The following is a 14,263-nucleotide window of genomic DNA, read 5'->3' as shown; positions in this document are numbered from 1 at the left end:
AAAGAGCCATGTCGTCCTGATGGAAGTTCCTTCATTAGTAGCTTCCTAAGTTATATGTGACTACAGTGATATATCCCAGAGAATTTACCGAAGGTATCCAGAATTCTAACTCCTGGAGCGAGTATCCCTTAAATTTCTCCAAGGGATATCGCGTAAGGACGTATCTTGACACATCTCATAGCTATTTACACCCCGAATAGCCTTTCACTTCGAGAGGGAAGGTGGCAAGAAAATAAGAGAGTCGTTCAAGAGGTAAAACTACTCGACTCTCCTAATGTACTGTAAATAGTTCGGCCATCCGCCACCGCACGGCGCCACCAAACCATTCTCCGTAGCTTTGTAAGTTTTACAGATACAGTACCAAAAGGGAGGGATTAACATCCTTTTACTAAAGGAGGGTGGGTCCATCAGGACGACATGGCTCTTTCACCCAAAAATAGATTTTTCGCTTTGCTCAAAATCCATTTTTTGGGCTTAGGCTATGTCGTGCTGATGGAAGTTTACCAGAGCAATAATGTATCTGTGGATTTAATAGTGTCGTTATCTCGAATTGACTATTTCCTAACCGGTCACCAAGACCAAAGACACTTGATGTTACCTTAATACATCAATCAACTGAGCATACCGTATGCCAGTTCTTCCTGCCCCCTACAGGGAAAAGTCTTTATAGACTCTAGGAAAAAAACCGAGATTGTGAGTTCAAAGAACAACAAGCAAGCAGAAAGTATATCGTGTCGTATATACGTAAAGCGTAGTTTGTACTAGAGTTCTGAATAGAGTACTGTACCTCCCAGGTCTGGATCAGACAGACAAGTTTATGTTCACGTAGGAAACGTAATACAGTAGACAAACGTAGCACAACCAAACTTACCTGATTGCATGGTAAGGGAAACTCTGTCCCACATAGTCCATAAGAGGATCAAAAATACTCTGAACATAATGTATAATCTTAAGGCGAGAGAGACGCAAAGATTCCTTCTATAGTTTATTTACAAGTAACACAGAAGTTATGATTAAGCAAAATATTTATGCTAGACATAGACATAACAAGCATAACAGTAATAACAAGGTAAAAAAGTTTTATCTGAAAGAGAAAACAATGCCACTCCGTGAAATTAGGAAATTTCAATATATATGTTATTACTAAAAGACATTATGCATAAATATGCTGGCACTCATGTCTAAATATCATGCTTTTAAGTTCACTTAACTATGGAAGACAGTTTATAATGTTTATGTCAACACTAAAAATCATCATGATATACCTAAGTCTATCATGCACACCCTTCACTAACAGTCCCAATTAGTGCACTGTCCTTCGCAGTAATCAAACTACAGGCTTTATTACACTGCCTGCAGCCACCACATGAAATTTGATTTCTTGCAATTGCTTCGCATAGTGCTTAAAAAAGACTCTGGAAGACTTCCAACCAGTATAAGCACGTAAGTTATCAAACGACATAGTTTGAAAGAAGTTAAGAGACGAGGCAAGCTTCCTCGGATCATGACCTGCGGGTGTACTGTCAGGATCCGCTCTGCGAATAAAGTAAGTGATTTTCGCCCTTATCTGTTTCAAGGTTAACGTCGAACCCGAAGTTTCTCCCCTAAAAAGCTGACCTCCCCAAAAGTCTGAAGTTCTACGAAGATAGACCTTTAGGCATTCCACTGGACAGAGGGATGCTTCTTCCTTCAGAGGGCAGATTCTCCAGGGACCCCATCTTTTAGTGGGTAGCTCATTCTTGGTGAGAAAAGTCGGATCTGGAAAGAGATTTAGTTCTCCGTTCGGTGTAAACTGAATGTGGCCATCATCCCTCGAGAGGGCCACTATTTCACTGACTCTGGCTCCTGAGGCTAGTGCAAATAAAAATATCACTTTCCGAGTCAAGTCTTTCAGCGAGCAATCTTCATTGTTCAAGGTAGAGGCCAGATGAAGAACCTTATCCAAAGACCATGAAATAGGCTTTGGAGGAGCTGCAGGCCGAAGTTTTGCGCAGGCTTTCGGAATCTTGTTGAAGATTTCGCTTGAAAAATCCACTTGGAAGGCATATAGAATCGGTCTAGCTAAGGCAGATTTACACGTCGTGATCGTATTAGCTGCTAGTCCTTGTCCGTGAAGATGGATGAAAAAGGACATGCAGAAATCCGTAGAAATCTCTTGAGGTTTCTTCGCCTTAACAAAGGCCACCCATTTCTTCCAGGAAGATTCGTATTGTCTTCTTGTTGACTTTGACTTATATTCTTCTAAGAAATTAATGCTGTCTTCGGAAATCCCAAACCTTTTCTTGACCGCTAAGGCGAGAAAATCATGAGATGAAGGTTCTGGGTTTTCTCTGATGAAGTGTAGACAGTCGATTTCTGTACTAGCTGAGTCAGAACTGGTTCCGGCAACAGGATCAGCTTCAGGCGTAGTTCTGTTATCAATGGAAACCAGACACTGCCTGGCCACTTATGGGCCACTATCGCTGCCCTCCCGCGAAAGGATCTCAATTTGTCGAGGGCTTTCAACAACAGGTTGGTTGGTGGGAACAGGTAAATCCTGGACCATCTGTTCCAATCTAGAGACATCGCGTCCGTCGCTTCCGCTAGAGGATCCTCATACGGGGCTACGTACCGGGCTAACTTCTTGTTGTCGCTCGTTGCGAAGAGATCTACTTGCAATCCTGGGACTTTGCTTAATATGAAGGAGAATGATCCTGCGTCTAGGGACCATTCGGACTCTATCGGGTCGAACCTGGATAGAGCGTCCGCCGTCACATTGCGGAATCCTTGAAGGTGGACTGCTGATAAGTGCCATTTCATCTTCTTGGACAGATGAAGGATGGCTATTATCACCTGATTCAGCTGAGGTGATCTTGAACCTTGACGATTTATGCACCTCATCACTACTTCGCTGTCTAGGACCAGGCGAATGTGGATCGATCGGTGAAGTTTCAGTTTCTTCAGGGAAAGAAACACTGCTATGGCTTCCAGATAGTTGATGTGGAAGGTCTTGAACAGGGGAGACCAAGTTCCTTGCACTTTCCGAAGATGAGAATGACCCCCCCATCCTTCCTTCGAAGCATCCGTGTGGACGGTGACTGTAGGAGGAGGTGGTTGTAAGGATACTTTCCTTCTTAAGTTCTTTGTCTCCGACCATGGCTTGAGAATCGATCGCAGACGATTTGGTAACGGTCTTAGTAGATCTCTTCGATCGTTGTAAGCGTATTTTCTCCAGATCCCTGAGGCATTTTTTAATTGTGCTCTCAAAAGTGGGTCCGTCAAAGAGGCAAACTGGAGAGACCCCAACACTCTCTCCTGTTGTCTTCTTGAAATCTTTCGTGACCGAATCAGATTTTTGACGGCCCCTGCAATCTCCGTTCTCTTTGCCTTTGGCAAGGAGAGGCAATGTGACTGTAAGTCCCAGTGGATTCCCAACCACTGGAACTTTTAAGCTGGAGACAGCCGAGACTTTTTCAGGTTAATCTTGAACCCTAGGTACTCTAGGAATTGGATCACTTTTCTGGAGGCTTGCAAGCATTCTTCTTTGGATGCTGCCCACACCAGCCAGTCGTCCAGGTAGGCCATCACTTGAACCCCTTTTAGGCGTAGTTGTCGAACAACTGCATTTGCAAGCTTTGTGAATATTCTTGGAGCAATATTCAAACCGAAAGGCATGGCTCTGAAAATGTATTTTCTTTTCTGGAGCTTGAATCCCAGGTAGGGGGAAACTTGACGGTTGATTGGTACATGCCAGTATGCGTCCGTCATGTCTATGGAGACTGTGAATGCCCTTTTGGGCAGAAGGGTCCTTATGTGCTGAAGCGTCAGCATTCTAAACTTGTAGTTCACAATAAACTTGTTGAGTGGTGATAAGTCCAGAATGACTCTGAGCTTTTCCAAATTCTTCTTCGGAACACAGAATAGCTTTCCTTGGAATTTGATGGACGTTGCTTTCCTTATCACTCTCTTGTCCAGTAGTTCCTGAACGTATTCTTCCAGAACTGGGGTTGAAGGCTGGAAGAATTGAGGAGAGCTTGGTGGAGTTGAGTTCCAACCCCACCCCAGTCCTATCTTGATCAGGCTGTTTGCCCAAGGATTGAAGGTCCACCGATCCTGAAAGTGTAGAAGTCTCCCTCCTACCGGCAGCATCTCACTTTGAGTGCTGGGTGGAAGACTTTCCACCTTGGCCACGACCACCTTTGTTGCCTCTTCCTCTGAAGGGGCGTCTAGAGGAGCCTTGAAAGGATCCCCTAAATTTTTACTTAGAAGCCGACTGCCTTTCATAAGCTGGGGTGAAAACTGGTGACTGAGTCACCAGTATTTGGGGCACCAGTTGAAAGGTGGTGGTAGGTTGTGCCACCGTCTGGGGCACCGTGGCCATGGGAAGCTGTTGCTGTCTTGGCTGAGAGGACAGGCGAGGCCGCTTCGACTTGTTCTTCGGCTGGGGACCCCTGTCAGCGGAAGATTTTCTCTTGGAGGACAAGCCCCATTTAGAGAGGAGATTCCTATTCTCCGAAGCAGCCTTGTCAACGACCTCCTTCACCACATCACTAGGAAAGAGGTGTTTTCCCCAGATATTAGAAGTTATCAGCTTCCTAGGTTCGTGTTTCACAGAGGCAGAAGCAAACACGAACTCCCGACAAGCCGTCCTGGCTCTGATAAAGTTGTATAGGTCCTTTGTAACCGTAGCCAAGTGTGCCTTGGCAAAGACCATATACATATCTGGAGAATCAGGGATGCTAGCCATCGTTTCTAGCCCCGTTTGTAAAGACATGGACGCTGCCAAGCGCTCCTTCGTCTCATGTTCTCTCTTCAAGAGAAACTCTGACAGCTTTGGGAGGTCCTCGTTGAACTGACGTCCAGCGATATCGGCCTCCAGCTTCCCGACTGAGAAGGTAACGTGAACGTCCTTCCAGTCCTTGTGATCTGAAGGGAAAGCAAGGGAGAAAGGCTTGCTTTCTTCCAGTGTGGGGCAGGGCTTTCCTGCCCTCACGGCCTTCAGAGCTGCTTTAAACCCTTTATCCATAAAGGGAAAAGCACATTGAGGGTCAGCAATAAACGACGGATGTTTTTTGCTTAATGCCGGCACCTTTGAGCTAGTGAATGCCCTCTCCTTTAGCTTTGTGGAAAACAAAGCCTGTGCTTTAGCGAGCTCAAGGACAATTACTTCCTTGGGCTCCGTCTCTTCTTTGGATGCCGGTTCAGTTCTGAGCCGTACATGACAATCCGGGTAGGATGCCCTGCTGGGCCATAACTCTACTTCCTCCACTGGGACGGTACCCAGTTTCTCCGAAAGGAAAATCTTGCCTGCTGACATAGGCATGTGCTCCGCGTACCTCCACGGGTTAACATCGGAGAACACAGGGAGGTCCTAAACATTTAGTTTCTTCGGGGCTAAGCGCGAGGAAACTAATTGTTCGATCTCTGACCGGAAAGTAGTTTCTTTCTCGGAGGACCTCTTCTGCAAGTCGTACACCATCGACATCAGAGATTGCAAGGTGGTCGTAAGTGCCTCCAGATGAGGCGGTTGCAAAGAGGTTGAGGGTGCTGGTTCCACCACAGCTGCTGAAGAAACCGACACCGCTTCAGCATTCTCAACCTCGTTAGTAGGAGGAACAACTGCCTTCTGTTCTGACTCTTCTACGAGTAGATTCTTCTCAGTCTCCTCGGAAACGACAGACATATTGTCGTCCAGGTGGACGCTTTCCAAAGCATCCGCCACGTCAGGATCTCCAGATTTCTGAACCTGGAGTTGCACCAAGGGGATCGAAGGTTTGGTCTGGGGAATAACGGAATCGTCACGAGCTCCGGGGAAGAGACAGTCCCTCATCCTAGCATTAGGAAGGTATGGGCCCGAGGTATTCTTTTGAAAACCTTTAACCCATTTCCGCAGCGTAATCCTCGCTGCATCCCTAGACTCCGCAGACTTTTGATCATCAAAAGCCTCCTTAACCAACTTGTCACACACAGTACAAACCTCTGGGTCCCAGTACTTGAAGGCCCCTTTGGTGACAGAACAGCGGGCGTGAGACCTACACACGCCATGTCCGTAGAAGTCCTTGCTGCGGACCCTACAAAAGTTGTTCCCGCACTCGGGATGCTCCTCCTGTAAAGAAAAGAAAAGCAAATGAGTTATCTGTGAAATTCCCAGATTTCAACATAATACATTTATTATATTTAGCTTGGATAGGGTAAGCTATAGTAGGAAAGACACCCACAAGTGTTTCCCATCCAGCCATTTGCTATGACCCCTTCCCGTATTGAACCATGAAATTCACAAGGAATTAAATAACAGAGGGAATATCCAAGATATATAGTGTCCCCTTGACACATCCTCTTATAATGTTCAATACAGTGGATAAATTTAATGGACATAACCATTAAAATAAGAGAGAATCATCTCTCTAAGATGGACTCACAAATGGCTGCTCAAGAACCACTTGTAGGTTGGAAAAATTTTATCATATTTTTCTGGATACAGCAGTTGCGACACTGCAGATCCCGCCGACACTGCCGGCCCCGCCGACATCGTCGGCATGTAGGGCCAGTCGGTAAATGCCGGCAGGCAGGTGTCTACCAAGCCTGCCGGCAGCCACCATAAATAAAATATGAATATAGTGTCAACCTGCCGACATTGTTGGCATGATGGGCATATCAGCATATGCCAGCAGGCCGGCATCTGCCGGGCCTGCCGACCACTGCTGGCTATTAAATAAACACTATGGGTGGAAGGCATTGGCCAGCTGCCGACAAGCTACTCAGTTGCCGGCAGACAGGCCTATCAAACTCACCAACGGCCATCGATCAACGATGTCCAAGATAAGAGATTACAGCGAGCTGTAGCCTAACCAACCCAAATCGTTGGCAGAATTAACTGCCGACTATAGCCCATGATAGACAGTAAGAGAGAAAGGTAAAGATAGGAGACGGCAAAGAATCAGCTATGACGTCTACATCCTGAAAGAGTGTACCAGTGGAAGAGGGAAATCAATTCGGGCTTCCACTCAACCATATCCCATCTCAAGGAATATGGAAGGCAGTCCAAGGGAGGACTTTAAGGAACACTCAAAGATATGAGGTTATCTGTCAGTAACCTAACCAGGCACTGACAGAAAAACTCATGCCAGGTCTACAGACATCCAGAGGAGCCTATGTAGAACCACGGCCATAAGGGTGTTGGGTCATTCAACACGAAAGAGATAGCGGGGAAGGGGTGAATAGTCCATAAGTAAAGCAATACCCTAAGGCATTACTTAACCTGAAGGATTCTGTCCTCGTATAAGCCTCAACTAGGGGAATTCAATTCCCCAGGTTAGGTTAGGCAATGAGAGAACGTCCGAAAACGAACTCAAGAGAACAGAATCTCGTACCAGGGATCAAAACCGGGAAGAAACCTATCCTCCCGTTAAGAACCCCCAATACAGGACTGTCTGCTAGACCATAAAGAGGAAATTGTGCAACAATAACCTCTACGAGATCTAGGGAGGCAAGCCTCCTGAACAGCAACTAGCCCTACTGGAATACCGACAAGCTGCTCAGTTGCCGGTATAAATCCAGGTAGCCAGAAGCCAAGCACAGACTTACTCTGATGTCCCGTCCCCAACTCCAAACTCAATGCTTACAAGCTACTCAGTTGCCAGCTCAGAGAAAAGGAGAGGGAAACGAAACGCCCCAGAAAATTTACCCAACCATAGGTTACAGTAAATTAACTGAGGATAGCCTAGGCTAATCAGAGGGAAAGGGAATTACTCTTATAACTCATAGAGATATTATTGACTTAAAGGGGCAATGATATCTATCTTACCCCTAAAGACAATACAAGAGTAATGGGGACATATAAAGTATACTAAAGCACTAAAGCTATTAAGCTAGAGAGCTTAGAGAAACGTTCTACGTAACTCTGGTATACTATTATGGAAGAGGAAAGGAAATAGTAATATCTTAATTGTATAAAATATTGCCTGAGCTTCAATACAACTTTACCAGGAAGGTTATATCATGCATGAGGTGTGAAAGTGCCTAGGCTAGAAGCCTAGCACTCGTGAGGCTCGAAATTACAGTATAGCCAAATTCACGACAACAATGACATAATATAAAAATCCCTAGCTAAAATACTAAATAGCTAAAGTTATTAAAGCGAGGATGCTGGGAATATCGTTCTTGCTAACTAAATGAACAAAGAACGATCGCGTCATGACGCCATCCGGCCGGCAACAGCTCTTGCTACGTTAATTACGATATCAATCGAAAAGCAAAGCTGGCAAGAGCTTACATTTACACAATTCAAAGATATTACTTAACTTTCCAGAAGCTGATGAAGCTAGGGAATCCATAATTAAGTAGAAAAAGCTTCGAAAATAGTGAGGTAACACAGGGAAAACTGGTCAGCAAAGCTACAAACGAAAGAATGGTTTGGTGGCGCCGTGCGGTGGGGGATGACCGAACTATTTACAGTACATTAGGAGAGTCGAGTAGTTTTACCTCTTGAACGACTCTCTTATTTTCTTGCCACTTTCCCTCTCGAAGTGAAAGGCTATTCGGGGTGTAAATAGCTATGAGATGTGTCAAGATACGTCCTTACGCGATATCCCTTGGAGAAATTTAAGGGATACTTGCTCTAGGAGTTAGAATTCTGGATACCTTCGGTAAATTCTTTGGGATATATCACTGTAGTCACATATAACTTAGGAAGCTACTAATGAAGGAACTTCCATCAGCACGACATGGCCTAAGCCCAAAAAAGGAACCTTCCATCAGGATGATATGGCTGAGCCCAAAAAAGGGTCTTATAGTTTGCAGGGGAGAAAGGCGGCGGCAGGTATGCCGCCTACTTTCGGCTGTAAACTAAGGAAGCATGGCTTCCTGTGCCGACGCCGACGTGGTCGACAGAGGAACAAAGATTCCCCTGTCGGCAACATTGTCTGATATAAGACGTGTCTTATAGTTTACAAGGGAGAAAGTGGGCGGCAGGTATGCTGCCTACTTTCGGCTGTAAACTAAGGAAGCATAGCTTCCCATGCCGACAACGTTGTTGGCGGCAGAGGAACAAAGATTCCCCTGTCAGCGACATTGTCGGCTGCAAGACAGTACACCCTTAGTTACCGTCATACTTCAAAGCTGGGATACTCGGCGGCAAAGAAGATTGACGGTAAAATACTAAGTCAAGCCGGAGTTTACTACTCGGTGGCGATGACGAAAGATAGCTCTGCCGCTTGTGATGGCTGCGGCTCCGGGGGAGAAACGGTTTAGCCTCTTTTCTCTAAAAGAGAAAAATATCGAATAATACCCATAAATTCTTGGGGATATATATCCCCAACAGAATTAATAGGAAACGATACGAAGAGGTTAAACAATGGGAATTACTTTACTAACTTATACAAAACGGGTTAGGCTGGCCTAACTCTGGTTGGGACCGCGGCCACGGTTGGTACCACCGGGGTCCCCGTCATATACGAAAGTAACGTTACATATCGGAAGAGGAAATATTATAATGTATGCAAATCTTCATTAGTATAATTTTCCTAAATAGCTAAAAAGTTTCTTTATAGCTAAATAAAATGCATTTATGGCGTGCGACAGCGGTCTCAAAATGGCCGCCTCCGGTGTCGGCTACTCTCCACTAAACACACTTAGATTATACTAATTTAACTGTAAGAAGGGAGCCTTAAAATTATATACAGAAAAGATCAAATACTCAACTTTCCAGAGGATGAAGATGCTGGAGATTGCATGATAATATTCCAAGAAACAGTAAAAACACCGAGAGAAACGTGGGAGCGCACTTAGCTTAAATGCTACCGTTTAAAGGAATGATGGGCCGTAGTAGTACGGAGAGGAGGTCCACTGGGTACCTTGATAACGGCTCCCCTTTCGTTCGCCACTGTTCCCCCTCAAACAGTTAAATCTATTCGGGGAGAAGATTGCTATGTGTCGTATCAAAAAATACGTCCCCTGATATTATGCGATATCCTTAAAGATATATTAAGGATACTCACGCCAGGAGTTAGAATTCTGGAGACCTATGGTTCATTCTCTGGGAGTATCACTGTAGCAAATATCCCTTAGAAAGCTACCTAAAGGAACCTTCCATCAGGACGACATGGCCGAGCCCAAAAAAGTAACTTTCTAGTCTTAGACCAGATTAAAATTATTTCCATTATTTATAATGGGAAAAATAGTTTCATAATTCGAACAAATCACTTTTTGAACTGCGTGCAGGAATGGATTGTGGTAAAAAACTGAGGCTGGACTGTACTGACCTCCTCTTTCAATTGAGTAACAGCTGATGCCCAAACAGCTTCTATACATCCCTAATTGGTGTTGTTAGGGAGTTATTAGAGTTAACCTACTTGCTCCCATAGGGGACTAGGAAGGATGACATGTCCAGGAAAGAAAAGAACATTCCAGTTTGGTTCTGTGGAACTGTTTCTGACCAATAGGCTAGTCCCCTATTTAAAGGAAAAAAATGTTTTCATTTGCGTATGAATAGATAAGATTCTTAGAGTCATTTGTATTTTTCCTAGCTTCACAAACCTGAGACCTTTTAGTTATACTTCCCTCCTCAACCACTCCCCTTGGTTCTTAGGCTGAAGGTCAAAAGTGAAGTGTAGTGATACAGAGGGGCAAATCCCCCCACCTACCTCTTGCTAACTACCACACCTACTTTGAAGACTCCCTATTTAAAGGACTCAAGTTTTTATAACTAGGTAAATACAAATTACTTGAAAGATTTGTGATATTGTAGCTATCTTATCCAATATTACTTTAGAATTTTCTATAATATTTTTAGGAAGCCACCAAGCCTGAAGTGCGAGCTAAGGTCCCGTGGATCATTTTGTTTGGTCACCGTCCAATGTATTGCTCAAACAATGACCATGATGACTGTTTAAGAGTAGACTGCCTTACCAGAGTTGGCTTACCTCTGATTCATATGTGAGTAAGACAAATACAGTACAGAATATGTAGTGTACATGAATATGAAATAAATGTTGAATCAAATATTTTTGTGTTATTATTTTGAAAACAAACTAATAATATGTAGGAATAAATACTGTGTAAAATATTGTTCATAGGTTGAGTATAGTGTAATGATAATTCTTCCAAGTCTGAATTGTTTCTTGTAAGGTTTGTAGGTGCCATTTAAAGAAAATTAAGCGTGGCAGTACTTTTTTTATACCATTTATAGTACATTAATTACTTTTTTATATGTTTTGTCCTGTTCTGCTATTTGTATTCATTAGAAAATGTCTTATTATTCTGTTTCTTTGTAGGTATGCAATGGAGGAGTTACTTGATAAATATGGTGTTGATCTAGCAGTATGGGCTCATGAACACTCATATGAAAGATTATACCCAATGTTCAACTACACTGTATACAATGGATCTGCTGAAGCTCCCTATACTAATCCAAAGTTAGTATTTACAGTAGAATACAGTAGTATCAATGTTGTTTGTGTAATTGTAGTATGTAATGATTTAAGGTAACCAATGGATCACATCTTCAGACTTGTATGGCTAAGATGAATCTGGAATAATAATTTTAATAAAAGATTTTATTTTTGCAAATTTAATATGTACAGTACGCCTTTGTGGTATTATTACCAATTCTTGGAATAGGTTAACAAAGCTACAATATTGGTTTTGGAATATTCTATAATTGCCGGTATTCTGAATTTATGTTTTCATTTTAGCTTGGGTACTTACTTGTTCATGCATTGAAATAGAGTGTTTAGAGTAGAATCCATAGAAATGGGAAAAGAGAATATTGAATTTGAAACATTTTCAGTTGCTGCAAAAGTGGAAGGTGTGCGTGTGTGAGTGTGTGTTAAGTAATGGTGGTCAGCAATATCAAAAGACATTTTTGAGATGAAGGAAGAAACTCAAAGTAAGAGTTGTTTGAATCAATGTTCTAAAGTATAAAAACCAAGTCAAGTTGTAATTCATAAGAATTTTACGACGCATGAAAAAATAATGCTTGAAATTAGAATTATTGTATTTGGAATGTGTAATTAGAGGAGAATGGGGAAATGGATATTGATACATCATATTATGAAGTGTAATGTATGTACAGTATTTGTTCTTTTTGATATAGGGAAAAATTATAACTTGGTTGACATTGTATTGCAGAGGGCAAATATTTTTGAAAGATGTGATTAAATGAAGAGTGTGGAAGATGAAGACGAAGAGTTAATGAAAGTTGAAAATTGTGTTTGTTCCGTAACTGGAATACAAACCACGCTATTTAATATGGGTAATACTTTCGGCGTAGCTGAAATGACGAGCCATTAATTTTTAATGAGGGTTTACTACCCACACCGCTAGTTAGCGGGGGTAGGGGAGGGTAGCTTGCTAAAGTTCACTTTGCTCTCGGCTCGGATGGCAGTTGGACGTGTCCGCTTTCATCCTCGCCGTCATTGGCAGCCATTTAATGCTTTTGTCTTTTTCTTTTTCTAGTTCTGTTTGTGAAGTGGGCCTCTGCGATCATGCGCACCTGCCCTGGCTTTCCCGACCGCCCCTGTGGAACATTCATGTCGGCGGTCGAGACCGATCCTCACGCCCTTTGTCCTTCTTGTAGGGGCCAACGGGGTGATAGTAATAACCGGTGTAGTGAGTGTAGGGAGTGGTCTACCTCCCAGTGGGAGAGGTTTTCGCGATGACGGAAGAAGAAGTCCAAGCGGGATATTTCTCCTTCGAAGGTTTCTTTGAAAGGAGAAAAACCCAAGGCCTCTTCTTCCGTTGCCCAAACCTCCTCCGAAGCTCCCACTTAGTCGGTCTCTTTCGAGAGATAGTCGAGTGGTAGCGTAGACCGATGTACTGTTTACCAACCTCGGGGCTCGAAAGATGACGTTGCTTCCTCCAGCGAAGAAGCTCCACCTTTTCCCCCGGGGGAGGATATGTCATTAACCTCCCTTTTTCAGCTTTGGTCCTCCTTGGGGCTTACGGGTTCGCCCTCCAAGGAGGTTTTGCTTAACTACATCCGATTGGGTGCCGCTGGCAAGCAATCGCCATCACCTCTGCCTCTTAAAACCCTACGGTAGCTGACGGCTTAGTTTCTCCCGTGTCTGTTCAGCCTATGAGGGAGAAATCAAGTCAACGCCAGTCTCTCCTGCTTGTGTTTCTTTCCCTTGGGGGAGTTCACTTACAGAGACTCCTCTTCGGAGGACTGCAGAAGGTCAGCTCGCTGACCCTACAGCCCCCAGAGGGAGCATTCGTCACAAGGCTCGCCTTTCTCTTCGCCAGAGAGGCCTTCTTCACCGGCGGTGAGGAGGCGCCTCTTCGGTTCAACGTCTTCGATGCAGTCCCCCGCAGAGGAGCCTCAAGAACATTCACCGATCACTGTTCCTGCATTGGTCCTGGACCTTTCTGCAGATCGTTCGCGATCTCCTTCGGTGGAAGGTCGTCCTTTTAAAGGACACGTCGACCTTCCACCCGACAGACCTGCTGACCTGCCGTCATCCTTCCTGCATAAACCTAACAAGGTTTCATCTGAGCATGCTAAGGCGCGCCTCTCAGATACGCGCTATGCGCCAACGAAACCTGACGAACGCGCTCTAGTAGCTCGTCAGGCCCCATCAATAAACCCTAACACAGGGCATCAAGGGCGTATGCGCCGACACGCACATACGTCCCAACAGGAGCACAGCTTCATCACGCACTATGCACGCCCTCACGCACATACGCACCCACGTTCTCCTGCGCACCAGGCCTTGCCTGAGCCTATGCCTACGCGCCCACGCCCAGTTGCTCGCCAACTCTCACCTGTGCGCCAGCGCTCTCCTGCGCGCTAGCGCTCTCCTGCGCGCTAGCGCTTTCCTGCACGCCAGTGCTCTCCTACGCGCCAGCGATCTCCTGCGAGCCAGCGCTCTCTCGCGCGCCAGCGCTCACGCCGAGCAGTTAACTCTCCTGCGCGCCAACGATCTACTGATCTGGGCGCTGCTGGGAAGTCAACTAAACTGACTTCTCCCACGCGCCAGCTAATACCATTGCACCAATGCTCGCCTTCGCGCCCACGCTCGCCATCGCGCCAGCCTTCTCCCGCACGCACCCGCGAGGATACGCGCGCGCACTAGCCTATCTTCTCCTATGGATTCGCGCCCACGAGCATCACAGGCTTCAACTGCGTGCCCGCGCCCTACGACTGATACAGGCACGCGCGAACTCTCGCCCACGCGCCCGTGCACTCAACGCCTTGTTCCTGCGCGACCGTGCACGCGCGAATACTCTCCCGCACGCGCGTGCGCGCCAACAGTCTCCCGCACACACTCCTGTGCGCAAGCAGTCTCCC

General features: G+C 45.1%; 1 protein-coding gene across 1 annotated transcript in view; it reads left to right on the top strand.

Annotated features, from left to right (window-relative positions):
• Window positions 1-14,263, top strand: part of LOC137658695 (acid phosphatase type 7-like) — a 141,567-nt gene that overhangs the window by 81,794 nt on the left and 45,510 nt on the right. The window contains exons 8-9 of the mRNA XM_068393685.1: window positions 10,769-10,911; window positions 11,250-11,390. Of these exons, the coding sequence (XP_068249786.1) occupies window positions 10,769-10,911; window positions 11,250-11,390 (284 nt within the window). The remainder of the gene's footprint in view (window positions 1-10,768; window positions 10,912-11,249; window positions 11,391-14,263) is intronic.

The sequence above is a fragment of the Palaemon carinicauda genome, chromosome 19 (assembly GCF_036898095.1).
Source record: "Palaemon carinicauda isolate YSFRI2023 chromosome 19, ASM3689809v2, whole genome shotgun sequence".
In the NCBI taxonomy this organism is placed as follows: Eukaryota; Metazoa; Arthropoda; class Malacostraca; order Decapoda; family Palaemonidae; genus Palaemon; species Palaemon carinicauda.
This window is presented reverse-complemented; position numbering and strand designations above follow the sequence as displayed.